The 27,594-nt window shown below is 41.2% G+C and overlaps 2 protein-coding genes across 16 annotated transcripts in view; one reads left to right on the plus strand and one right to left on the minus strand.

Annotated features, from left to right (window-relative positions):
- CROT (carnitine O-octanoyltransferase) overlaps positions 1-3,746 on the minus strand; it is a 21,583-nt gene extending 17,837 nt beyond the window's left edge. For 2 of the 4 annotated variants that reach the window (XM_017817105.1, XM_017817109.1), the window contains exons 1-2: positions 3,689-3,746; positions 2,978-3,101 (exon numbers count right to left, since the gene is read on the minus strand). In XM_017817105.1, the coding sequence (XP_017672594.1) occupies positions 2,978-3,092 (115 nt within the window). In that variant the 5' untranslated portion in view covers positions 3,093-3,101; positions 3,689-3,746. Of the gene's footprint in view, positions 1-2,977; positions 3,102-3,541; positions 3,565-3,652 lie in introns of those variants that run through there. The other 2 variants (XM_017817106.1, XM_017817108.1) reach the window with 2 other exon arrangements.
- A 55-nt stretch (positions 3,747-3,801) lies between these two features.
- Positions 3,802-27,570, plus strand: OLAH (oleoyl-ACP hydrolase). 12 transcript variants are annotated; one of them, XM_017817113.1, is made up of 10 exons: positions 3,802-4,164; positions 7,755-7,865; positions 15,739-15,834; positions 15,956-16,115; positions 22,241-22,379; positions 24,003-24,141; positions 24,736-24,835; positions 25,830-26,005; positions 26,912-26,997; positions 27,207-27,570. In XM_017817113.1, exons 3-10 carry the CDS (start codon positions 15,758-15,760, stop codon positions 27,338-27,340), a joined length of 1,011 nt encoding a protein of 336 aa, XP_017672602.1. In that variant the 5' UTR covers positions 3,802-4,164; positions 7,755-7,865; positions 15,739-15,757; the 3' UTR covers positions 27,341-27,570. The 12 variants fall into 12 exon arrangements, 11 of the variants coding, with proteins under 11 accessions (XP_017672602.1, XP_017672604.1, XP_017672609.1 ...); XM_017817115.1 differs by having other exon boundaries at positions 7,758-7,865; XR_001875175.1 differs by lacking the exons at positions 7,755-7,865; positions 26,912-26,997 and adding an exon at positions 26,332-26,625 and having other exon boundaries at positions 3,802-4,044; positions 27,207-27,317.
- The last annotated feature ends 24 nt before the right edge of the window (positions 27,571-27,594 follow it).

Consider the following 27,594-nt stretch of genomic DNA (forward strand, 5'->3'; position numbering starts at 1 on the left):
AACTGGTCTACTCTGGCCTCAAATCGGGAGGCCTGGAGACACACCATCTATAACGCAGCTGTCTCCTTTGAGAACTCACGCAGGATCACTCTCGAGGAGAAAAGGCAACGCAGAAAGAACCGTGTACTGCAGAATACACCATCTAAGGAGTCTTTCTGCTGTGCCTTTTGCAATCGGATATGTCTGTCATGTATTGGCCTCATAAGCCACCAGCGTGCCTGTAACAAATGTGGATAGAAGAGCCTTCCCAAATCTTCGTTCGCGAAGCCTAGTCATGATAGCAGATTATAGTTGTCATCAAGGAAACCCAAAGTTGAAAGCCTTCCCAGACTGAGGGAAGTCCAACACTCAGGTTTCACAGTGAGTAACCTTATTAACACATACAATTTGAAAGAGAGAGTGATTATCCTCTGTTATTCAAGTTATCAAGTCATTACAGAGCAATATGCACTTAGAAAATGAAAAAAAAAGCAAAATCACTAGGTTCTGGTCTCTATTCCTAGAATCCTTAGATTGGAACATGATGAGATGGGTCTGAGAACTGAGTTTGTTCAGCTTATGAAGAGAATGCAAAGGGAAGACCTTGCAGCACTCTTCAACTGAACGTAAAGGCATAGTGAAGATAAAGCATAGCTCCTCTCAGAGATGCAGAGAAATAGGATAACAGAAAATGGAATACAGTTGGAATATGGGAAATTTCTGGCAAGGAAAATGTGAAGTTTCTGGTTTGTTTTTTTGTGTTTCCCTCCTCCTCTAAATAGTGAGGGTGATCAAACACCAGAGCAGGTTACATAACAGGAGCTGTGGAGTTTCCATCCTTGCAGATAAACAAAATCTGGCTAAGCAAGTCCAGAGCAACCTGCTGTAGTTGGAAAAGCTCTGAACAGGAATCTAGGCCAGATGAACTCTTCCCACCCTATGACTACAGGGCCTCTTTCCTTTGAAAAACTATTTAATGAGATGCAGAAGTAGCACTATTAGGAAGGAACAGAACTCAGTCCCTTTCTCACTAGAGTTCAGTCAAACTTCTCTTGCCACTTTCTCCAGCCCACAGATCTTGTCTTCCTTTCTGAACAGGACATCAGCTCTGTCCATGAACAAGAAGTATTCCATGAAAGACACCTTCAGTTGCATAGTTAAGGAACCTCTGGAAAGCTGGAACTTTGGGTTTTCATACTTTCATGTTGAGTCCAAGTTTATGAATCTTGACCTCTGGGGTGAACTGGAAAGCTAAATAATGTGGCTATGGCCACCTTCTCTTCTCAAGGCTTACTTTCAAAACAAGGTTAACTCATTAAAGAAGAGGTAGCTACTTGTAAAGCCTTAAATAAGGCATATTTTGAGACAGCTTTTCCAGTTGACTGGCTTTAAAAAGACAAGTGCCTGGAGTCCTCCTCCAATGAAAGACAGTTTCCCTGGAATGATTTAGACACTCTATCAAAAGTCATTTGGAGGTTTTGAATTGTTCTTCAGAAGCACCTCCATTCCTTCACTCACCTTCAAAGACTAAAACAAATAACAAGCTTAAGCAATGAGAACCACACAGCTAGTGTGTAGAACTATGCACTGCACACTTTGGCTTTAAGTGATTTCTACAAGGGAAGACTGTGGCAGAACAGCAAATACTGGATTAACTTTTCTCCTACTGCCAGTGAGCCTAAAGGAGAGCAACAATGATTCAAGTTATAGCATGATTTATGTACAAGCAATAGTAAGTAGCAACTAACTTCAGCATGAAAATAAAAGGACATGTGATAAGTTATTTATGAAAACACAGATCATAATCAGAAAACAAGAGCAAAGAAATCACTGTCAAGACTTTATCACTCCATGAGAGTTGTATATTAACTTGGAGAGCCAGCTCGGCTAACAAAACTAAGCAGGAATTTTGTTATCACAGGTTCACTACTATTACAGCACAACTTTACTACAACAAAATTAAAATGTATTTTTCAGACATGAATACATACACAGTTCTTTTGCTCTAAAACCACCATTTCAACATTCTGCATCGAAAAGCAATGATGTAATGAACATTAAAGAAGTGGGCCACTTCCACTACACTCAGAATAAATGGGAACTCAGAGTCAACATCAGGATTTCTATTTTGGGAAAGGGAAGTTTTGGTGTAGTCTGTTCCTGCTAAGGAGAGAACTCCAAGTCTTAGTATTAAGTTAGTATTCCTCCAATACATGTAAGATAGTAAAGACACAAAGCAAATGTTCCAGAAAAAACCTCAATGTCTCAGAATTCTGAAAATTATTGAAGAAACATAAGAAAGTAATCTCAAGATACTGTATCAAGATAATGTATCTTTGTCAATCCCAATATATGAAGACCTGAAAATAAAAGAACCAGTCATCTCTGCTTTGTAAACAAAGCTAGACACAAGTGCATTCACGTATTTTTCAAAACTTTTATGTGATCGTCATTAGACTAGTCAACATTTCAAGGAAGAAATTATTCAAATTAAATTATCCAATAAATGGTCACCACTGCCTTTTCCTACTACTGTATACTCAGTAAATGTTCTTCTTTCTCACTGATGTTAAGTATGAAAAGTTTGAAACAACTGTTTTTTTACAAAGATCCTGGCCAAACACAGTCATAAACGAGCAGTTATGCAAAACAAAATTTGTTGATGGAGAAATATCTTTTATTAGACCGGCTGATACATCTGGAAAAAACAATCAAAAAATCCACCCTCAAACCAAAAAGTTAACCTTCCCACATTCCCAATTCCCTTGAAGAAAGGTAATTAGGAATAAAATGAAAACTTTTACTCAAGTTGCTCTGGACAATGAAGTTCTGGGTTTGAACCTGAAAAAGACCTTTGGCACTCTAAGCCTGTGTGTATCCCACACCCCAATTACACCAGCTGATACAAGCTGTCTCTACAATCACTTCGCAAACATCTTCAGATCAGCGTGGTTAAAACAGCACATGCCACGCTACCATTACCACACTAAATCATTACCTGCATCGAGGTATTTACTTAAAGATTCATCAAGAGGAGGTACTGGCAGGGATGGCAGAGAATCTTGGTACTGAAACGTCCGCTCCTCTGTGGATTCAAGCACTTGCTTTTCCATGATGCAGATCTGCGGCAAAACCAAACAGAATCAAAGTTCGATGACAAATCTCCCCCGCTCCGGCCTCCCGCCATTTAGACGATAAAAGACATATCAGGAAACACCCCTCGACAAAGCCTGGACCGAGGACTTCTTGTTGGCTTGCAGCCACGAGAGGCGCACACATAACAGGGGGAAACGATGCCCAGGCGGCTATTGATGCTCAGCATGTCGCGATTAACCAGCTCGAGGACTGTCGCTTTCTTTCCCGAGGAGAAGCCAGTCAGCCCTGGGACACCCGCCCGAGACCGGAGGACAACTGGGGAAGGTGGAATCACTCTCCCGGCCCGGCTGGCGGCCCCAGCTCGCCGCCCCCGCAGACCCTCCCCGAGGCCCCCCGGCCCTGCCCCCCGACCCCGCGCTCCCCGGGGCGGGCCGAGCAGGGCGCGGGGCACCGCTGTGCCGCTTACAGCAGCTCAGGGCCCGATCCCAGGAGCTGCCCCGGAGAGCTCCGGACGGACGGGGCCGGGAGTAAGGAGAGATCCGAGCCGAGCCCACCCCTCTGCCCCGCGGCCGCACACCTCCGAGGAAAGAGGCCCGCGGAGGCCACCACTCACCCCGGCCTGGACACGCCCGGCTCGCTGCCAGCCCGGCCCGCCCAGCCCAACCCGCCGCTCTCGCCGCCGCCCTCGCCTCTGCCCCACTTCCCAGCGCGTCCGGAAGCCACGCGGGGCGGGGCGGGCGCAGGGGTGGGAGCAGAGAGCGGCCTGACCGCCTCCTGCGCTCCGGGGCCCTGGGGTGGGGTGTGAATAAAAGAACAATTTTAAGTTGGCAGGAGCTGTTGACTTCCTCGAAGGAAGGGAGGCCCTGCAGAGAGACCTCGACAAATCGGAGGGTTGGGCAGTCTGCAACCGTGTGAAGCTTAACATGGGCAAGTGCCGGATTCTGCACCTGGGATGAGGAAACCCTGGTTCTGAGTATAGACTGGGGAACGAGAGGCTGGAGACCTGGGGATCCTGGTCGATGGCAAGTTGAACGTGAGTCAGCAGTGCCCTGGCAGCCAGGAGGGTCACCCGTGTCCTGAGGGCATCAGGTAAAGCATCGCCAGCCGGTCAAGGGAGGGGATTGTCCTGCTCTGCTCTGCACTGGTGCGGCCTCACCTTGAATACTGTGTGTGCAGTTTTGGGCACGACAATATAAGAAAGATATTAAGCTGTTAGAGAGTGCCCAAATGAAGATGATGAAGGGCCTTGAGGGGAAGCCGTATGAGCAGCGGCTGAGGTCACTTGGTTTGTTCAGCCTGGAGAAGAGGAGACTGAGAGGAGACCTCATTGCAGTTACAACTTCCTTGTAAGGGGAAGAAGAAGGGCAGACACTGATCACTTCTCTGTGGTGACCAGTGACAGGACCTGAGGGAATGGCCTGAAATTGTGTCAGGGGAGGTTTAGGTTGGATCTTAGAAAGAGGTTCTTCACCCAGAGAGTGGTTTGGCACTGGAACAGGTTCCCCAGGGAAGTGGTCACAGCACCAAGCCTGACAGAGTTCAGGAAGCACTTAGACAATGCTCTCAGGCACATGGTATGATTCTTGGGATGGTCCTGTGTAGGGCCAAGAGTTGGACTTCAATGATCCTTGTGGGTCCCTTCCAACTCAGGATATTCTATGATTCTGTGACATGTGGGGAAAGCACAGCTGGGGCTGTGCTGAGTTCATGGGCTCTTCCCAGCTGCTGTCCCTCATGTGCTCTGCTCTTGAGTCCAGTGGCATCCTTAGCTGGACTAAGCCCAGCTGCAAGCCCTGGCTGGCCCTGGGGGGCTCCTCGCCCAGGGTAGGTGGCCCAACTGCTTTGTGGGTGGGCAGTAGCTCAGGAATCTGCAAGGGTGTTTCTGTGGAGCAGGTCTGGGCTAGACTGATGGGTTTCTGTGCCACCTTTTAAAATGTTGTGTGGGAGAGAGGCTTGTGGGGTGTGACTTGCAGATTCATGGGAGTAGGATTAAGCAGAAACCACCAGCAGTGAGAGTGGGTGGCATTTGGAGCAGTTGTCACATCACGGAGCAAATATTTCACCACATGGTGAAGCACCACTTATGCTGGGAAAGACATGTGAGGCCCACACAGTCCTACTTCCCATGGTTAATGAGGTGTCTGCTTTCAGAGACGCCTGCCCAGTACTGCTCTTGGGCTCACTGAAGGGGTCTCTGACACTTGCATGTGTACATGGGTGGTTTGTGCTGAAAAGCTATGGCTCAGCCTAGATCCAGAAATTAAATATTTTCTGTGACATAACCTGTGATGCTCAGAACAAAAGTCATCATTGTCACTCAGAGCTAATGTGCACAAGGCTTTGTTGCTTGACTTCTTTCCTCTTTCCATCTGCAGCAGTGGCACCTTCAGTTTGCTTCTGTTACTACATACCTTTGCTGCCAAAATGACTTCCCATTGCCTACTGTTGTGGCTTAACCCTAGCCAGCAGCCAAGCACCACACAGCTGCTCATTCAATTTCCCACCAGTGGAATCAGGGAGAGAATCAGATGAAGTTAGAAAACTTATGGGCTGAGATAAAGACACTTTAATAAGGAAAGCAAAAGCTGCACACACAGGCAAAGCAAAACAAAGAATTAATTCACTGCTTCCCATGGGCAGGCAGGTGTTCAGCCATCCCCAGGAAAGCAGGGCTCTGTCACCCATAACATTTACTTGGGAAAACAAATGCCATCACTCAAAATGCCCCCCCTTCCATCTTCTTCCCTTCCACTTTATGTACTGAGCATGATGTCATATGGTATGAAATATCCCTTTGATCAAGTGGCGTCACCTGTCCTGGCTGTGCCTCCTCCCAACTTCCCACACACTCTCAGCTTCCTTACCAGTGTGGCAGTACATAAAGCAGAAAAGGCCTTGGCTCTGTGGAATCCCTGCTCAGCATCTCTATATTATCAGCCCGGTGTTCAGCACAAATCCAAACCACAGCCCTATACTAGCCACTGTGAAGAAAATTAACTCTACCCAAGCCAAAACCAGCACACCTATCTCACTCTTCTTTTCTAGGCCACTTTGTTCTGTCATCTCTTGCTATGTGCAGTTATATGTAAAGGAGTTACTTTGTGGTTATTACACACAACAGATAGTCAAGATTAATGCCCTACTAAAGGAGTATTAGTATGTTAACCACCTATGGAGTCTTTGCTAGTCAGATGGAAAAGGGTAAGCTTTCACTGCTCCCTGTGGCACATGCTTGATCACGGAGTCATAGAATCATTAAAATTGGAAAAGACCTCCAAGATAATCAAGTCCAGCCTTTGACCGAATACCACCATGCCCACTAGACTGTATCATAAAGTGCCACATCTGCTTATTTTTTGAAGACTTCCAGAGATGGTGATTCTACCACTTCCCTGGGAGCCTCTTCCAATGCTTAACCACCCTTTCAGTGAAGAAATTTTTCCTAATGTCCAACCTGAACCTCCCTTGTGCAACTTGAGGCAGTGTCCTCTTGTCCTATTGCTCGTTACTTGGGAGAAGAGACTGACCCCCACCTTGTACAGCCTCCTTTCAGGTAGTTGCAGAAAGTGATAAGGTCCCTCCTGAGCCTTCTTTTTTCCAAGCTAAACAACCTCAGTACCATCGGACGCTCCTCATAGGACTTATGTTCCAGATCCTTCACCAGCTTCATTGCCATTCTCTGGACTCACTCCAGCACCTCAATGTCTTTCCTCTAGTGAGGGGCCCAAAACTGAACCCAGTATTTGAGTTGTGGCCTCACAAGTACTGAGAACAGAGCTATGATCCCTTCCCTAGTCCTGCTGGCCACACTATGTCTGATACAAGCCAGGTTGCCATTGGCCCTTTTGGACACCTGGGCACACTGCTGGCTCGTATTCAGCTGGCTGTTGATGAGCAACTCCAGGTCCTTTTCCATCGGGCAGCTTTCCAGCCACTCTTCCCAAAGCCTGTAGCGGTCCATGGGGTTGTTGTGACCCAGGGATGGGACTCAGCACTTTGCCGTATTGAACTTCACACCACTGGCCTCAGCCCATTGATCCAGCCTGTCCAGATCCCACCCTCCAGCAGATTGACAGTCCCACTCAACTGTGAAATTACTGAAGGTGCATTCGATCCCCTCATCCAGATTGTCTTCCACCTAATTTTTTCCCTTGAGATGTTAATCATCTTTCCACATTGATGTTCTTCCTCTTGAGCTTCTTGCCTGGCCCAATCTCAGCATCCTTTATCTCCAATTTTATCTCTCTTATATTTCATGGCTCGACTCTGTGGACTTCTTCATAGAGCTTTCTCTCAATTTAATGATTTCCTAAAAAATCTGAGCAAAGGTTATGCAATTGTGCCATAGCAGAACCAGGCTGACAGCAGAGACAGTAGGAAAGGAGGGGAGATTATATTGTCACACTCACTTTTGAAGCATCTACATAGTCTGTATGTTTGCAGTTTCAACATCCTGGAAGGTCCGGTTAGTAAAATGGGGAATGCGTGTTGTGTTTTATTTTAATCATTTATTTCAACAGTTTTGTATTACTGATGGTGTGAGCATATCAGCTGCAAGTCTCCCACAAGTAAGCTTCTCTGTAATAATTTTCCACATTTTTTTCAAGCTTAAATAAAGGATGAGTAGACAGCTTTCTGGAGGACAGAATTTCAGTTGGTAATGACTTTTTTTTTTCCAGCAGCAGCTTTTAGATGTTAGCAATGACATTCACCTTTTTGGAATATAATCTGCTAAAAATGTAGCCATGAGTTATATGTTGCTGGGAAAAATATGACCAGTGGAGAAAAAAGTTGAGTATGCTCCTTACTTTTACTTTTTCCATTAATTTATATTGTCTAGATATAATGATGAAAGATTGCCTTTGTCTTTATTTTTCAAAAAGCAAAGACCAGTATTTTCTTGAACTCAGGGGCTACTGGGATATGGTTTCCCACAGAATTTTTTCCTGTGGTTTATTAATTTTGCTGTCTTCTAAGTGGGAAATCACACCATTGCTTCTCGCTGAGTAGAAAAATTTCTAGGGATATAAGTACATAATCCTTAAAAACCTGTAATAAATATTATGATGTATGTAACAGATGTGTTTTCTCTCTAACCTGTAATTTTCCAGAAAGCCTAAGTATATACCCCAAAAATACATATTTTTTAACTTTTTTAAATGATTGTGTGAGTAATGAATGTAACAAAACATGTATGATATAGTAATGTGCAAGGTACTGATAAAGCTGCAGAAATAAAACATTTCCAGTGGTTGAAAAAAATTTCGACAGAAATTCGCAATGTTTAGGAGACTGAGATATACTGATATCCCTCAGCTGCACAAACTGCATTCCTCTTGTGAAGATAAAATCAGTAGAGAATGACATTGCCTAACTGTCCTACAGTCTGCCAGCTCCGTTATTGCAGGATTGCAGATACCAAGTTGTCGATGCCCTGACTTGTTAAGGCTTCTCAGATGCCTGCCTAGCTGTAAGCAATCCAGTGGCTTTGACAGCAGACTCTGTACCTACCAGTGAAGTGGATCATTTCACTCTCAGCTCACTATTCCACTTCTGCAGTTATTGGTGGGAGGTGAACAAATACCTTAAATTCTGTAAGTAGACTTGGTTCTACTTGCCATCTGGGGATATGATTGCTTTTTGCCTGGCTTCCAGAGTCTGCAAACAATGTATGCCTGAATGGGATGGGTCTAGGATGTAGGATTTACAAGTGCCTAGATACTGAGAAGCTTCTCTGGTCCTGGACTGCCCCACTGGCAAATACCACACTCTTGCCATTCACAAAGACTCATTCTACAGATTTCTAGACTGTATGCTATACAATATATTTTCCTTAGGGAAACATCAAAACAGCCCTGTGCTGCAAGCACTTGGTGTTTCTTTACCTTTGGCTTTATGTTCCCTGCAGGATGGGGCTATTGGTCCATTTGTCTTAGCATCTGGTCAGTGCAAAAGTAGTTTTGTTGTCGCTTGTGTTTTCAATTTTACTTCTCAATTAGTACTTGTCCACCTACTATAAAGTGATGCCATGGCAATGAATAAAGCTAATGTAAAAGCTCATGTCTCCAAAAGCATGTTTGAAAAATAATCAGAAATTTCTTTGGTATGCCACATCTGTGTCCATGTTTAGTTCCGCCATATTAGAAGGATGTTGAGATACTGAAGTAAGTGCGGCAGGGTTCCCTGCAATTGTGACTGGGGTGGGTGGTGCACAAGGAGAGTCTGAGATAAAGGGTTTTGTCTTAAGAGGGGAGTGCTAAATGAGGATGTCTTCACCTACCTAATGAAACAGTATGCAGAGGATGGACAGAGCCAGACTCTTCTTGGATGTACTCAGCGAAAAGACAAACGACTTGCAGATACAAGTCACAACAAGGAATTAGAAAGAAAAATATCCTCACTATGAGTGTGATTGAACAGTGGAACATAGTTACCTAGGGAGGTTATGGAGTCTCCATCCTTGGAGATACTCAACACCTAACGAGACAGGACTTTAGAGGTCCCTTTCTACCTAAATTACTCTGTGACTTAACTGGTAGTTCTTAATCTTTTATACAGCTCTTTATAGAACTAGAATTTTATTTTCATTATATTTTAAATATAAAGAGAATAAAAACCAGGAAATACTTTCTTAAAATACAGGTTGGCATTTTTTTTTCTCACACTGAACCATTTCTTTGCCAATAGTTCTAGAAAGAAACATTCTTTTTGACTGTGAACACTCTAAAGCAGATGTCAGCCATTAATTCATCAGATCACACATCTAACTTAAAATTTATAGTTAATAAAATAAAAGCTTGTTTATGCAGAAGAATTCTTATGTATCCTGTCCTCACTGTAGTAGGGTCGGAGGTAGATTTTAGGTTTAAGGCCAATAGGTGGAAGTAGAGGAAAATATAAAGACAATTTAGAAATAATCCATTTTTTTTAAACTGTTGCCTTGTAAAAAATGAGAGAAATAAAAATAGACCTTTTCCTAACCAGATATGTTATTTCAAATAAATCCAGATTCAGCTGAATGTACTCCAAAGAAGACTCATCATGGCTGGGCTCCACGAATGAAGATTTGGGAAGGACTCTATCCACACTTGCTACAAGCGCGCTGGTGGCTAAAAAGGCCAATGCGAGATAGACACGTCCAGTTGCAAAAGGCACAGCAGAAAGACTCCTTAGGTGGTATTGACAGGACATGGTTCTTTCTGCATTGTCTTTTCTCCTCGAGAGTGATCCTGCGTGCGTTCTCAAAAGCATCAGCAGCGTTATAGAGGGTGTGTCTCCAGACCTCCCGATTGGAGGCCAGAATAGACCAGTTATGTTGATCAATATGGCCAAGGCTGAGATGTTGTTTCAGGGAGTCCTTGTATCTTCTCTTCGGGGCTCCTCTCATGCTGCAGCTGGTGGCAAGTTCACCATAAAGCACGATCTTAGGAAGGCGGTGGTCCTTCATCCTGGAGACATGCCCTGCCCAACACAGCTGTGTTCTCAGCAACATGGCCTCAATACTTGTAACTGCTGCTTGTTCTAGAACAGACATATTAATCTGACCAGTGGATGTTTAGGATTGCATGGAGGCAGCATTGATGGAAGCATTCTAAGAGTCGCAGGTGGTGGCAGTAGATGACCCATGATTCAGACCCATATAAAAGAGTAGACAGCACAATGGCTCTGTAAACACTGATCTTTGTACTTTTCTTCAGTTGTTTATTCCACCAAACTCTTTTATGGAGTTTTCCAAAAGCTCTATATGCCTTTGCTAACCTGTTGTCTATCTCTCCGTCAATCTTACCATCGTAGGTAATTAAATTGCTGGACTGATTTGAGCTCTGATTGGCCAATGGTGATATGGGGATGATGGAAGACGTCCCGAAGTGCAGGTTGATAGAAAACTGACTTCCAGCCCAAAAAGCTCAGCAGCGTCTGCAAAGCAGGATGTTAAACGCTGCAGAGCTGCTTCTGTGTGGGCGATGAGGGCAGCATTGTCAATGTAAAGCAGCTCCCGGACAAGATGATTTAAGGTCTTAGTGTGGGCCTTCAGTCGCCTCAGGTTGAAAAGGCTTCCATCAGTACGGTATCGAATGTAGATACCGTCCTGATCATTGAGGTCTGCAGTGGCCCTTTGGAGCATCATGCTGAAAAAGATTGTGAATAGGGTTGGTGCGAGAACGCAGCCTTGTTTCACACCACTGGTTATTACAAAGGGCTCAGAAAGTGCATTGCCATATCTGACCTGGCCGCGCTGATCCTCATGAAGTGAGATGATCATTTTAAGGAACTTGGGGGGACATCCTAAATGTTCCAAAATCTGCCATAGACCTTTTCTGCTCACAGTATCGAAAGCCTTGGTGAGGTCAACAAAGGTTATGTAGAGACCTTTGTTCTGTTCCCTACACTTCTCTTGCAGTTGTCTGAGAACAAATACCATGTCTGTGGTACTCCTGTTGGCTCTGAAACCACAATGGCTTTCAGGTAGAAGTTCTTCTGCTATAGCAGGTATTAGTCTGTTCAAAAGTATTCTTGCCAGGATTTTACCAGCAATGGAGAGCAGAGTAATACCACAGTAATTTGAACAGTCTGATTTATCTCCTTTCTTCTTATACAAGGTGATGATGATTGCATCACGAAGGTCTGATGGTAGTTCACCTAGTTCCCAAGAAGATTATTTATTCATGTAATAATTCTTTCTTCTGTACAGCCTTTTTTTTTTCCTGAATGAATATTAGATCCGATGAATGTATCTTTAAGCCAGTAAGACAGACTCTGCAGGTTCTTTGTTTCAGGAGGAGTTGTAAAATAATTCTTAAGGGCAAATTACTTCATTAGGTTGGCACAGTAGTGTCTTTTACATCCAAACCTTGGGGCTGTATATGTAATATCAGCATGCACCTGTCCATCTGGATTAAGCGGGTCAAAGCTTGCAAAAAGGTCATAAAGGGCTCCTTTCCTTTTCAGCAGGAGGATGGTGAGACTGTATAGGGTCAGCTGACTGATGTTGGTGAAAACCAAACTACAGGATAAGTATTACTTTTCAGCTTGATAAATAATGTGCTCTTACTACAGAGGTATGTAGTTGCTAGTGCTAATAAAAACATGGAGATAAGAATGCTATGCTCTGAGAAGCTGGGAAGGGAGAGATGATCTCCTTCATTATCAGCAAGATTAGACAAAGCTGATAACAAATCTGCATCTAAGTTACGTTTTTGTCTTAGGTTACTGTCTGAACTGCAGAATTTCTCCGCACCCCATACTTGCCTTCCCCACAAGAGCTTTCTTTGCAGCAAAGGCAATAATCGATTTGGAATATGGTTTTACTCCTGTTGTCATCAAATACTCCTGTAGGTCATGCTATGACTAAGAAATCTGGCCCCGTTACTGATTTTTGACAGGATTCTTTTATTTGTTTCCATTCCTTATTAGCATATTTCTGCTTGTGTGAGATAAAAAACCACCTGGAATGGTTTTCCTGGAGTCCTTGCTGCTTAATTTCCTCTTCTGATGGGGAGCCAGTAGGTGTGGACACAGGAATTGAGTTCCAGCTGATGGGGCAATATCACCCATAGCATGCTGGATAGCCAGTAATGAATGCAGAACTTTCAGATTGAAAGCAATAGAGTTGGTTGTGAGAAGGCATGAGGATTGCACTATCATCTCACAAAAATATTTGTGTTTAAAAGAGTGGGCGTAGCCCTGTGAAGCCTTGCAGCTACTGCTTGTCAGTGGGTAATCAACTTGAAATGGCCAAGTCCACTGAATACTTTCTGTACCACTGCATTATGAGGCTAAACCTTTATATCTATAAACCTCATGCCTATTTTAGTCATGTCCTTATTTCTTGTAGAGTGGAAGTGGAGTGTGCATGTTATCATCCCACTGCAAGATCTGGATTGCTGTGGTAAAAGTGTAGTGCCAGTGTTCTCTGTGCTACATGTACCTTCTATGCACAGGATATGAAAGGAGCAGATTCCCATTATCTGTGGGCTTTATGCCTTTCTATCTAAGCAGGTTCTCTCTGTACCCTACTAGGTTTCCTAATGTTTGCGTATTTTATTCTTGTAAGTCCTGATACTACCTCACTTACCATTACTTTTAGGAAAGCAAAACTCTCTCTTTTGTAACCTGCTATGTCCTTTCACTTTTCCTCTCGCTCTTTTAATTTTGACTGGTCACCCACCATTTGCAGTCCAGGAGCCAAGAGCAGCACTGGAGATGGAGCTGAAGCTGCTGTTTCTCCAGAGTAGCAGTTCTGCAAGTTCTCCAGATTCTTGTCAGTTTGGCATCAAGAGTTGCTGACAGGGACATCTGCACCTGTGAAGGAAAGGAAAACAAGCCTTGTCTGGTTTAGAGCATGCGAAGATACAATGCACTGTTCAGTTGCTTATGGTCATCCTCCCCCTTTTTTCCAGGACATACTTTTGTGCATGGTGGTGGAAGTAAATGGGATAAACCCATTTTTTGCCCTAATTTATGTGGCAGATAGAGTGGGTCAAACCCTGAATGACACACACGTTCTCATCAAATTAGCACTGCTATTCACTTTCAGTGGCTAACTGAGTGTTGACAGCTTATGTGACTCTGCTTTACAGACAGACAGACAGACAGAGAAGGAGGGAGTGTTTGTACAACTGACCATGTCACGTGCTCTTGTTCTAGGTACTGAAATTTGCATCCCTGCCTTGAGTGTTTTAGGTGTCTTTTCTGACTGAAAGATTCTCTGTAGAGTGAGCTTTGTCCTAAAGCTGTAAATGAGTCTCCAAAATTAGAGACTAAAATTTGGGTTCTAAGCTGTGTGATGTATCTGAGCCAATAGTATATGGAGTTTTTTGGTTTTTATCATTTTATATGCCTGACCCTGTTCCTATGGGAAGTTGTGATTGACCAGCAGTTTGCATTGCTAACACTGTCACACTCTACATTAATGGTGACTTCTGCAGAGTGCCTAGACAGGGAGCATCTGAGCCCCCTTAGGTATAAGTTTAAAGACTGCAATGTGGGCTGAGCAGCTGAGAGTATGAGAGAGTCTGTTTCCTGCCCAAATTTATTTGAAGGTTCATTGTTAGCATTTTGATTCTTATAAAATCTGACTTTTTGAACTCAGACACCATTCCCCTGGTTATAGAGTTTGCTGCAAGGAGAAAGACTAGGCAGTTCTCCTCTAGGAAGCTGGGATCCTGCCATGGTGCATTTCTGTGTCTGCAACTGACCACATGGCAGGAACAGGGGCAAATTGGTCTTGGTAGAGTTTTGTTCTTTCTAAGAAGCAATTTTTTTGGTTGTACCATTGAAGCAGTTCTGTCAGTTACTATGATGCACATAGTAGGTCAGCACATGTTTGTCTTCTACTGAGACAGCAGCAGAGATTTCCACTCTGTTTTCTGTTATTTCCTATGGCCAGGCCTGTATATAAACTGACTATTTTTATGTAACTTTCACACTTTGTTTCTCTTTGCAAGCCTGAAAGTCACATTTTCTACTGTATTCTAGTCCCTCCAGGCTTCCTGTTTTCTCTGACTACCTTTGAATTTTATTTTCTTTCTTGGTCAGCAGACCTTAGCAGACTGACCTCAGTGCATGTTCTGTGTATTGCATACAATACAAAGGCCTCTGTATTTGTTAAACTAAACAAGTTCTCTATTAGCAAGACTATTTTGCAGCATTGCAACTAGCTGGCTTTCTTCACACACATACAGACTCATTCCTGCATCAAACTAATAGGTGCATGGTGCTGGAAGTATTCACCAAGCCATGACATATACATGTTCTAGAACCACTGTAATAACCTGAATGTCCACCTTAAAGCAGGCAGCTTTTCTGGAGCTGTTCCAGAGTCTGATGGGTACAATGGTTAAAAATCTTATTTCTAGCCATGGCTAGAACATGAACAATAACCATTTTTTGGAATGTCCTCGCTTCCCTCAGCCTCATCTTCCAGTGTATTTGTAAAAGGTGATGTATTCTCTTTCATAAGTTCTCTCTTCTAGCCACACCTTGCATCAGATCTGGTTTGAACTCACCTTTCTTGAAGAAACTTAACAACACTATAGGCAGAATTCCAAGTGAGATCTCTTCAATACTCTAGTGTCACTCATGTTTCCAAATATCTCCAGGAGATCCTATTAATACATCTCTAAATTGAGTCTTCTCTTCTGAAAAATCCACTGTTCCCTCCATATTTCATCTGCATGGCTTCTATTGCTTGTGTATAATCCTCTGAGGTCATACTTAAGAGTAATAATAAGTTGGGATTCATTTGACTGTCTCTGTCTCAAGACTTTCATAGAGATGAGGGTTACTTCTGCTTTCCTTTGGATGGCATGAGATCTGCTTAATTTCATGTCTCTTCATATAAGCAGCTAATGGTCATTTTTAAGAGAAAGATCTAAGTGTATCCTTACTTTTATCCTTTGAAGTTGATTGACTAGAAAATGAAGTATAGTTGCAGTAAAGGTGCTAAAGCTGTGCAGATTTGTTAAAATAATAAATAATGAAAGACAATAAATAATCACTGAGGGGAAAACAAATTACATTGCTCACAGTACATATAATCCAATGTATTTCACAACTGTCAGTAATAGATGTCAACTTTTATTAAGCAACATACACAACATGGTTCTTTAAATCCTAGGTGTGCAACTGAGAAACACGTGCTTCTTTGTTATTTTACTTCAGAGATCTATATGTGCTCAAAATGCGTCTCATTAAATCACTATTGGTGAATTGCAACTCCCCAAGCAATGTTTCTGTTCTTAAACAAGAATTACCTTGGTGAGTTTTCGGCATTAATAACTACTGGATAAAAATCTACTCTTGCACTATTTCTTTATGATTTCTGAAAGAGTTATACTTTCCTGACTTACCATTACATCCATTTGTATTTCTATTGTAGTCCAAAAGAGACTGAAAATTGCCATAAAACAGCAGCTAAGAAAGCTTTAAATGAGGAACTTCTGAGGAGCATTCAAGAGTCTGAGAGGGAGATTAATCAGTGGAGCCATAGTCTGCCATCTGTGACACATGGAAGCCAACTCGGCATGGCCACTACGGAGGTGGGTCCTGGATCTGCTTTGTACCAGAAGGAAGGAGGGGTGGAACAATGTTACAGGACAGAGTGGTAAAAGAAACCCCTCCTTACCCTTCAAGTTGCCCTCTAAGATACCCTGACAGAACAGGTACAAGGCCCTTGTACAAAGTCTTGCCAAGGTCAGAGAGATCAACCTCTTGCAACAAAACTTGCATTAAGACATGCATCAGGAAGAAACAATGGTGAGTTATGGGCACTGGTGACTCCCTCTGTATGGAATGGAAGCACTCATTTGCAGACCAGACCCTCTTTTCAGAGAAGTTTGCTGCTTCCCTGGGGCCCAAATTAGGGATGTCACCACAAAACTGAACAGCCTAATACAACCTTCATACTATTATTCATTCCTGCTCTTTCACATGCATACAAATGGTGTCGCGATAAAAAGAGCCCTGGAAAGAATGCTAAAAAATTCCAGAGCACAGGTAATGTTTTCCTCAGTCCTCCCAGTAATGGAAGGAGACTTTGGAAGAAACAGGTGAGCCCAGAATATCAATAGCTGACTCCAGGACTATGGCCTTCACCATAACTTTGGGTTTTAAACCATGGAAGAACATTCAAGAGGCAAGGTATGCTGGGGCCTGGTGGGATCCACCTGTCCTGATGGGGAGATGTGCCTTTGGGCATAAGCTGGGGGGATGGATCAAGAGAGCTTTAAAGTAGAATTGATGGGGGGAAGGAAATAACAACGGGATTACAGCAGGGAAGGTGAAGGTTGGCATGGCATCATCTGAGGATGGCAATGCTAGTGGTAACAGTCCATGGGAATACCCTGGAAATCTTGTTTTCAGGGCTTAGGAGCCCACAAGTAATGGTCAGTCTTTAAGAACCACATTTTGGAAACACAGGAAAAAGAAAAAGAAAAAAGGAAAAAGAAATTGTGTGATCCTGGAAGTGGGGTCAGGCTTTGCAGGAACAGTATAGGACTGTGATTTGTGTAAGCAGGGAGAAGACACAAAAGGCCAAAGCTCACTTAGAGTTGAAAATGGCCCGTTCAGATGACCAGAAAGGCTTTTTCAAGTACATTGATTACAAGAGGAGGTCTAAAGAAAACGTTGGACCAATGCTTGTTGAAGATTGTCATCTGATTAATAAGGATGAAGAAAAAGCAGAGGCATTCAATGCCTTTTTTCCTTGGTATTTAAGAATACTGATAGACCTTGGGCTGCCTGAGTTAGAGGAGCATGAGTTCCGCGAGTGTGGAATCGGTGACTTTCCATTTGTGGACACTGAAATTGTAGGGGACCAGATGTATCAGCTTACTAACCATGGTCTTCTAACCATGAATTCCATAGAGTCTGAAAAGATTCATCCTGGAGTACTGAAGGAGCTAATGGATGTTATAGCAAGACCCCTCTTGGTCTGCCAAAAGTCTTGAGAGTCTGGGGAGTTTGACTGGAACCCAGCTGATGTTATTTCCATAAAAAGGGCCTGAGAGAAGGCCCAGGGAACTACAGACCTGTTAGTCTAACATCAGTTCTTAAAAAAATTATGGAGAACATTATACTATGTACTCCTGAAAGCATTTAAAGAATAATGCAATCATCAGGCAGATCGCCCACCTAGTGGATTAAGGGAAGGCCATGGATGTATCTTTTCTGGATTATAGTAAGGCTTTTGACATGGGTTCACAGTGCCCTGGCTGAAGAACCGGCTGAAGGGCAGACCTCAAAGGGTTGTACTGAATGGCTGCAGGCGATCACCAGGGCTGTTCCACAGAGTTCAATTCTAGTTCCAGTTCTGTTCAATATATTTATCAACGATCGGGATGCAGGAGTGGAATGTACCACTAGCAGGTTTGCTGATGATAGGTGCTGTTGACACCCTAGAGGTAAAAGAGGCCTTGTAGAGGAATCTAGATAGATTGGAGCATTGAGCTATGATTACCAGGATGAAATTTAACAAGTCACATTGATGGATTCTGCACCTAGCATGGCATAGTAATGCCAGGCACAAGTCTAAATTAAGAAAGGAGTGGTTGGAGATCACCCCTGCAGAAAGCAATCTGGGGGTGCTGGCTGCCAGCAGGCTCACTGTGAGTCAGCAGTGTGCCCAGGCAGCCAGGAAGGCAAACTGCATCCTGGGGTTTGTGCATCAAACACAACATCACTGAAGGCAACAAAGCTGGTGAAAGTGCTGGAAGGAATGTCCTCTGAGGAGCGGCTGAGGACTTTGGGCTTGTCTACTTTGGAGAAAAGGAGGCTAAGAGGCCTCATTGCTTTCTACAGCTTCCTGAGGAGGGGAAGCAGACGGGGAGGTGCTGAGCTCTGGTCTCTGGTATCCAGTGACAGGACGTTTGGGAATGGTTCAAAGCTGTGCCAGGGGAGGTTTAGATTGTACAGGCTTCCTAGAGGGATGGTTGATGCCCCCAGCCTGTCAGTGTTTAAGAGGGTTTGGGACAATCCCTAATAACATGCTTTAACTTGGTCAGCCCTGAATTGGTCAGGCAGTTGGATGAGGTGACCATTTTAAGTCCCTTCCAACTGAAACAGTCTAGTCTACTCTACTCTGTATACTAGTGCTGAGTTGACAAATCAGTTCTGTGAAGCCCTTTTTTACCTTCAGCCTTGGAAAGGCCAAGCATAATTTTGGATAAAAGTGGCATCTCCTGGAACTACTTAATTTGTAAAAATTATTAGTGAGCCTGATGTTTATAACAGCTGGCTTTTGTAACATTGACATCGGGTGTCAGATTATTTTGTTGGCACAATTTGAGGTAGGAGTAAATAAAGTGTATTAGGTGCTTTATTACAAATTGTAACTTATAATCAAAACCTCTGCTACTAGATATATCATATGGAGAAGCAGTATTGAGCACAGCAGCACAGGTCAGGACTAGCCAATATAAGATGCTTTAAATCGTGCACCTTCAAAGCATAGGTGTCCCTCTTTGTACTCCATAGCTCAGTTGGTTAGAGCACGGTGCTAATAACACCAAGGTTGTGGGTTTGATCCCCATATGGGCCATTCACTTAAAGAGTTGGACTTGATCCATGTGGGTCCCTTACAACACAGAATATACTATAAAACCTGTGAATTGCTACGTAAAAGAACATAAAAGTACTGAGTTTGTACTTTTGCCTTTTAGAAGTGGCAGCTGCAAAGCATGGGACCAGACCTCACTGCAGAGCCTGCAGCCACAAGGGTTGATTTAAGGTTCTCCAGGAAAGCAGAAATCAGAAATGAGTAGAAGACTGCAACCCTTGTTTGGGAAAGGAGCAATGCTTAATGAGTGGCTGGCCAAAAGGTAGGCTTTTCTCTTAACACCGTAGATTTTTCATTTTCCTAGATATGATGAAGAGAAACGTATAAGAATTAAGAATAGTGTGAAAGCCACAAAGTAGTCCAGCCTACATGTCCAAGTTGAGCATCAGAACCCATTTTGGCACTCAGGTTCCTTAGTTTTTATCACCTTTTGTGAATATTTTTATTTTATTGTCACTGATACTCTTGGTAGAGTAACATTAAAAAGAAAAAGGGGGGGAGGAAGCCAATCTTCCTAGTATTACAAATGCAGTTACAAAATACACTGATGTTTTTAGGTTACTGATAGCATCTGGTCACCAGGAGCATAACGTGGTAGCTCACATGAAATCAGGATATGTAACCACAGTGTGTAGTTCATGAAATGCTATGTCTTTCAGCTTGCAGAAATTGCAACTGGCCTAATAACCAAATGCAATGTTTTAATCAAATCACATGATGGTCTCCTACATGAGCATTTTCAGAACCCTATAAAACTCTGCAGCCGAGGTGTGAGTGCTGTACTTCTGGATACAGTTCTTAAAAAAGGCAGGCTTTTCTGTCAGCAAGGTTGTGGGCCTCCATGTATTGAAAGTGCTACAACTTCTGTCATGGGCATGCCAACCTGTGTGTTTTAAATCACTGGGATTAATGAGGTGTGTCTTCCTTATATTTCTGTCAAATTCTGTGTGTCACATCTAACACATGATGTTTCTATCTGCCTTCGGGGATGCTGTGTGCCTCAGTCCTGCCCTTGTTTGGGTGCGAGCTCCTCCCCTGGAGTCTAGAAAAGACTTAAAAGCAGATGGTTGTGCAGCTTCTTGCTGTGCACGGCAGAGAGCAGAGAAGGGGATCCACCCTCGGGCTGTCATTTCCTGGCACTGGTGGTCTTCCCAACTGTTCAGGTATTTGTATCTAAAATAAGCTGGATGGTGATGGGATAAATCTGAATGAGTATAAAGTGGGAAAGGTTCTCAGTGACTGGGGATGTATCTTTTAATAATCTAAGGACTTTGACTAACTGTGCTTCTTTATCATGCTTGAAATTTTTATATTGCCTTTGGAATAGGTTGAGAAGAGATTCTTCTTTTGCTATTTGACTGTCAAGTTAAAACATTGGCTTCAGAAATGTTTGAGGTTTTGTGCCTTTTGGTGGAAGAAGTGACTGTGTAAATGGAACTAATTGTACTGAAGCTCACTGAATCCTTCAGAGGAATTATGTCTTCTGCAGCACTGGTTCCACTATCCTTCAGCTACTTTTAAGCTCACATTGTCTGTCCCGTGATTTTTGATACACTTTTTTTTCTTTTGCTTGCTCTTCTTATTGTTTCTTTGAAGTGATTCTTAACAAATGTTGACAAACTTTTCAGTTTAAATGCGTGGAAATCAAGCAACTGCCACAGCAACATTTGTATCAGTTTTCTTCTGCCTTGCTTATGTTATGTAGTTTTAAGGTCTGAATTGCTGCTTATTCTGATCTGGTTGCATTTCTGAAACTTTTTGTAGAGAGAAAAAAGGCCGTGTAGGCACATGTGTATTTTATGGTGAATCAGCCTTTGCACGTACTAAGCTGCCTTCAAGGCAAGAGATAACACCCTTAATGATTTGCAGCATTTCAGAAATGGAATTTTGCTACTTGTTATCCTCTAATTACTATTTTTTCAATCTTTTTAACAAGAACATGGGAGTTTATCCTAATGGTTGCATTTTATAAAAATTATTTATCACTATATTTCTAATGAATTTATCTCCACCAGGTATTTCTGTCGCACATGCTGTTCCCAGGTTCTTTCAACAGAACATGAAAATTGGGAAAGAAGTATAGAAGTGGTTGAGAATTGCTTTTTTCTTCAGACAGTAAAGACAGTATCTGATGTTGGAGACAATGAACTTGGCATCTTCAATGCTATTCTTCCTTCTCGGGAAGAAGGAAGGAGTACTTATAAATCTTGCTTCAGCTGTTACTTTTATGAGTCACTAAATGAAAATACTAAAGCTGCTGTGATAAAGCTGAATGTGGCTCTGGTCACTCCACCATCTTAAAAGAATAACAAAACTAGTAGTCCAGAGATGGGCAGTGATGATGGTCATTAGTGCCATATGAGGAATACCTAAGCAAGCCAGGTCTTTTCATTCAGGAAGAAGAGCTGAGGGAGGGCAGAGACAGTATGACAGAAAACCTTAAAACTGCTCAGTGGCAAACCCTGAGGGATGCACTATTCACTCTCTTTACTATTCTACCCTGTGTCCATCAAATGAATTTGCAGAAGTCAGATTAAAAACAAAAAAAGGACGTCACTCTTTATGCATCAGATAGTAGAGCTGTGCAACTCATTGCAAGAGGATGTTGTAGATGCCACCTGTTCACAGATAGATGAACATTCATAGATGTTTCCTGTATATAAAGAAACTACATCCTGCTGTTCCCTAGACATCTATTTTACCACTGTGGTAGAGAGAATATTGAACTAGGTGGTCCTTTTATTTTCTAGGTCTTTAGATAGACCTTATATTTTTGTGTATATTCTAAAAGCCTATTTTTTTAAATGGTCATCCTGAAATATCAATCTATTTTACTGCTTGTAATGTTTGTTGTGGTTAGTGACTGAGAAAAAATTAACCAAGGGTATTGCTCAATACTATTCCACCATTGTTTGTAAAAGCAGAACTGGTTTACACTGTTGCAGGAAGATTACCTCATATCTAACAAATTGTTGTTGTAACACAAGCAGTTCTGATGACAGAAAATATTGCAGGCTGTTGTTTCAATTTAGATTTAATTCAATCTAATTTTCGTATACCTGAAGAGTCCTGTTCTAGAATGAAATGTTATTTCCTTGTTTGTTTTAGTTTTTAGGAATGGAGAAGCTGATTGTTTGTGTGCACAAAAGGCAAAATGCTCTCTGTAGGCTGATTTGCTTTCCGTGGGCTGGAGGTGGAACTTCTCTACTTGCTCAGTGGGGCAAACGGTTAAGCAACTCAATTGAAGGTTTGTCATTTTTGTAGTTAAAGCACAAGTCTGAAATACACAGTAGCCCAATTTTCTGAATGGAATATAATATTCTTGAGATAACTGGAATCTTTATCCAATGGGTCTTCTCCGGAAAGGATGGAACTAGCATTCATTAGGAACTAGCATTTCCATCAGGGTGCATTTTCTGTACCACTTTGCATCAAATTATATTTGACTAGGTTTAAAGGTTATATCCTCAGAGCTAAGTTCCACAAGACTATAGTATGGTTGCCTGCTTCAGAAACTATTGGTATGATTCACAAACACAATACACTGCGTATTGCTAATATGCCAGGGTAACGGTGAAGATATGAGAACCATTTTTAATGTTGAGAGGCTGCACAGAGTATCTGTTATCCACTGTTTGCACTTCTTGTATCAAAACTGAAGTTCAAACTATGAATTTATAACGGTGAAATGACATTAAGTTACACAACAAAGTATTTCTCATTGCTCTCAAGCTGTATCAGCACTAAAAAAGATCCATTGCTTGAACTATTTGAAGAGGAACCAAAGGCCATTTTCCAGACCTTCCACAAAGAAAAAATAATTTTATATTTACGAGCATTGCCATTGCAGTTGTACCAGTCCTCTAAATGCTCATATGCTTTCTGGTAAGCAGTTGCACAAGTCACATTAAATTTTTAAATTTTCCTTGAAACGGAAAAAAAAAAAAAAGAAAGAAATAAAAGAGGTTTTTTCTGCTGGAACTACCTCCAACAAAGTTACTAAGAAAATAGCCTAGGAGCAACTGCAGACACAGATTAATAAAATCAGGGTGTAGCATGGTTTCTCAGAGATGGTTTCTGCAGAAAGAAAGTACAGAAGATGCAGACATTTCTGTACTGCTAGTATCGTATTAGGTAATGGTTTATTCTGTCTATTCTAAAATACGTTGTGTCTGACCCATGACTTCCACATGAGTTTAGCAGTATGCAGTATATCAAGGAGAGTTCAGAAAATCGACATTTTTTTCTGATCTATTCATTCCTTACTTTCATTAAACAGCAAGAGGAAAATCCTCAATTTTGAAAGGAATATAATAAAAGTATGTAAAATGTCCTTCCAGATAAATGTAAGTAAATATAAATGTCCATCAATTTGTACTATGATTACACATTTTACTATGTGTAATGCTCAAGAGCCGACAAAGAAGAAAACAGGGATTGTACAATGCTAATGTAGTTTAACTTTATAATGCTGCCCTTGGAAGAAAGTATTTTACACACCCCCTAACTTACTATTATTGAAATGAGTGAATTTGTGGTTGTTGTTATCCTAATAGTAATAAAGTTGCTTTCAAACCTCAGCTGTAATCAAGACCTTGTGGATTCTGAGCCAAGGCACTTAACAATCAGATCAACTGGAGAATAAATCAGATCAATTTGTGAGTAAAGGAAGGAATGGAAACCTAATCTCTCATATGATTAAAACAGAGTAGTAGCAATAACAAATACATGGTATCAACTGTAAGAAGGATTAATTTAAATAATCTGTATATTCTGCATAATAATTAAAAAACTGAATTAAAATTATTTTACTCTATCTATTTGAAATAACTATAATCCTTTTCTCTCACTTCCTCCACCTCTTCTGCAGTGTTCTGTGTAAGGTATCCTGGAAGAGAAACTCGTCTTAATGAACCTTTTGCAAAAGACATGACAAGCATGGTTAATGAAGTTACAAGTGTTTTGTTAAAAGAACTTCAAGAAAAACCATTTGCATTTTTTGGTCACAGGTAAAAATATATACATTTTTAGATAGCTCGGTGAAGGAGCTTCTATCTCTGAACTCGTTGAGTAGACAGTTACTTGTTTTTATATGCAAAAATTTTAGGAAAATACGCTTGTGCAAAGATCTTTTGTCAAGTCATCCTAAAACATGCTGTTGCTCTAAAAGACTCTGGTTATTTATTTATTGCTTCAGGCACAACATCTGAATATATTGTGTTTCTGATAAATTATAATTTATTATGGCATTTATTTTTAATATTTGTGTCAGTTCTTGATCTATATGAATGCAGGGGGTGAACCATTTGTGAAACACAGATTTTGAAGATTGCTTAGTCCAAAGTATTCAAAATAACTGTTCTTATTGCAAATTAAGGAGACTACTAAAAGAAAGATTAAGAAAAGGTTTGATTTGTAAAACTAGACTGTGTAGGAATACACTTCATGTCAGTTAACGAATATCATTATAATTTATATGTCATATATGGCTTCAGTAACTGTTCAAGATATCCAGTTAGCACTGAAATTCAAACTATGTTTAAATTTTCCAGGTTTTATGTATGTTTTTGCTTACTTTGCTTTAATTTCCCTTTTCACTGCAGTTTTGGAGCTTACCTGAGTTTTGCAGTGGCACTACATTTGAAAGAAAAGTATGGACTAGAGCCGGTCCATCTTTTTGTGTCAGGGGCACATGCCCCAAATGTAAGTTGCAGAATCATTAACAATATGAAACAAAACAGTACATTTTCTATCAAGAGTAAAAATAACATTTGACAGTATGGCATGAGAATTACTTTTAATACAAAATGAGCATTGCTTCAGAATCTATGGAGAAAAGTTTTTTCTTAGAGGAAATTAAATATGAGGTGGATGCAGAACTTTGCACTACACGATATTCACTGCTGCTAGCTGACCTTAGCCTCAGGAGAACAATCTCCTTGAGCTAATGCTCCCTTTTTTGAATACTGTGTTAATTACTATGGCCTTTGGCTTAACATTAAAAAAGTAATCAAACCAAAATACCAAGTGGCTCTCTCTTCTCTGTAACATGTGAAATAACTGCCTTAACCTAGTCTTTCATAAACCACCTGCATCAGCCTTCAGTACATTTGTCCATTTATTTCTTTCCCTCATTCTTTGTTGGATTTTTAATCAGTTTCTTCTCAGGTTCTGCTGGTTCTGCTAGTCTTTCTCAGGAAAACAGCAGTGAAGTGGCTTTTTCCCAGTCCTCCTGTCCTCAGTCAGCATTTGCTATTTCCGTTCTTCTGTTTCTGAAGCTTCTTAGCAATCCTTAGTATGAGCTAGTGATTCATGGAAGCAATTGTTATTCCTGCAAATTTCCATAATCAGTTGGTCTCTTCAGTCCTACATTAGTCAGGTTTATGTCCACTGCTAGGCTTTTCTTTCTCTTAAACAGATTATTTTATTAGGTGCATTTCAATAGTAAGAGTAAAACTTGAACAAAATTGAATTAATGGTTATTTGTCTGTGGAAGTTTCAGACATGGAAGATACTTGGCTCAGTCATAATTTACTAACCCTTTTCAAGAAGTGTTCTCTTTGGATGTTAAATTAATCAGCCATTGTATTTTGGAGATGAAGAATTATTGTACTTTTTACTAAAATGATTTTTAATGAAAAGATAATTTAAAGTATATTATATACAACACCTCATTTGTTTTATCTGGTACTGACAGTCTGAAGCAATTCTTCCAATCAAAAGCATTTCTGTATCTGATGCAAAAGATGAAGAAGTTTTTGAATATCTACAAACTGTAGGAGGAACTCCTTCTGTGCTTCTGCATAACGAAGACGTTAGGAAAAATCTGCTGCTTACTTTTAAAGAAGACTTTAGAGTGTTTCAGACATTTTCGTAAGTTTTACAATTTTGTATTACATTTGTATTTTACATTTTTACTTCTGTCTGATCATGTCAGGTTTTTTCTTTTCATATTTTGTTCTCATTTCTGTTATAAAAAGATTACGAAACAGTAAACAGTTCTCTCCTTTGTGTGTTTATCTATTTGTTTTCTAGTATTTAAGCCCTAGATGAAAACACTGCTTACTGTATCAATCACTGCAGCAGCAAACTGTTACTGCAGTAGTGAACGTGTCATGGTAGAATTACAGTTATACTGAGGATCCACAGTTAACAGCCACTAAAAGGGCATATTCTCTCATCTTTTATTGTTTTCTGAGGCTACTAATCTCAGCTGATCATGCTTCAGGATCACTGCATTCAGCCTACTGATCCAAGATCCCCTAATCTAACCAGAAGCAAAGAGTCCCTGTGTTCTTGGCACCTTGAGAGCAACCAGCTTCTTCTGTCCTAACTGCTGTCCCCACTGGATGTTACATGACAGCCAACGTGGCTGAGTTGTTAAGGTTTCTCACCTTGGCAAAGACAACGATACTCTTGGATGTGGGACCCATTTTGGTCTTAGGAACCTGACACTGAAAGGCCCTGAAACATTAGAACTTGAATATAAGCAGGTAACATGATTGTTTATGGTAGGTGAGAATTTTTATTGCAGGCTGAAGCTCTTTTTCTCCCCTAACTATCAGGTCATTCTTTCTTTACAATTTTAGACCTAATTGCAGTAGGGCAAGGAGCTAAGAACCTTCCAGATGTGGTAATTTCTTCTGATGTTCTGCATAATCTAATTCCTGAAGTTTGTTAGATTTTGGACGAGAATGAAAAAGTTATTTTGTATGTGAAAGCAAATTCCAAATATGGGTATCTTATTGAATGTTTTAGGACTACTTTTTATGTTCACAGTTTTGAGAAGGCAGAAATGGATATCCCCTTCTCTTGTGATATTACCTGCTTTAATGGGGGTGATGATAAACCATATGATTTACAAGGTACTTTTCTTAAATGGTTTTCCTCTTATACTTACACATTTTCCTGTTGAATTGCATCTTCTAGAGTCTATCTCCTTCTTAAATGAAACAAACCAACAGAGCAGTCTCAATGTTGATATAAGATTTAAAATAATTGTTAAATAATAATTTTGAAATAGTTATGTAAAATTGTCACAATCGTTGACATTTTTTTGACATATCTTTTTCAGGTTGGCAAGAACTAACAAGCGGAGATACATCCTTTTATGAGCTTCCTGGAGGTCACTTTTATCTGCTAGAACCCTCTAATGAAATTTTCTTGACAAAACACATAACAAGATGCATAGAAAATGCCGGTCTGTGACTATTTCCCTCAATTTTAATAGCAGAAGATGTAATATTAGTCCACAGCACTTCATAAGTCATTATTTCTGCATGCAGTTATGCCTGAGTTGTTCTGTTTGTCCTCTGTAATCCTTTAAAAGGGGAGTTTCATGGGTTTTTCTGAAAATAAACATTGGCTTTGTCTTAAAAAAACAGGTTTCATCTTTTCCCTCTTCTCATCTTGCATGTGCACAAACTCTTCACTTCATTCCATAACCTCATTTGAAAAAAATG

This window comes from Lepidothrix coronata, unplaced genomic scaffold, assembly GCF_001604755.1.
Source record: "Lepidothrix coronata isolate B3197 unplaced genomic scaffold, Lepidothrix_coronata-1.0 Scaffold59, whole genome shotgun sequence".
NCBI lineage: Eukaryota > Metazoa > Chordata > Aves > Passeriformes > Pipridae > Lepidothrix > Lepidothrix coronata.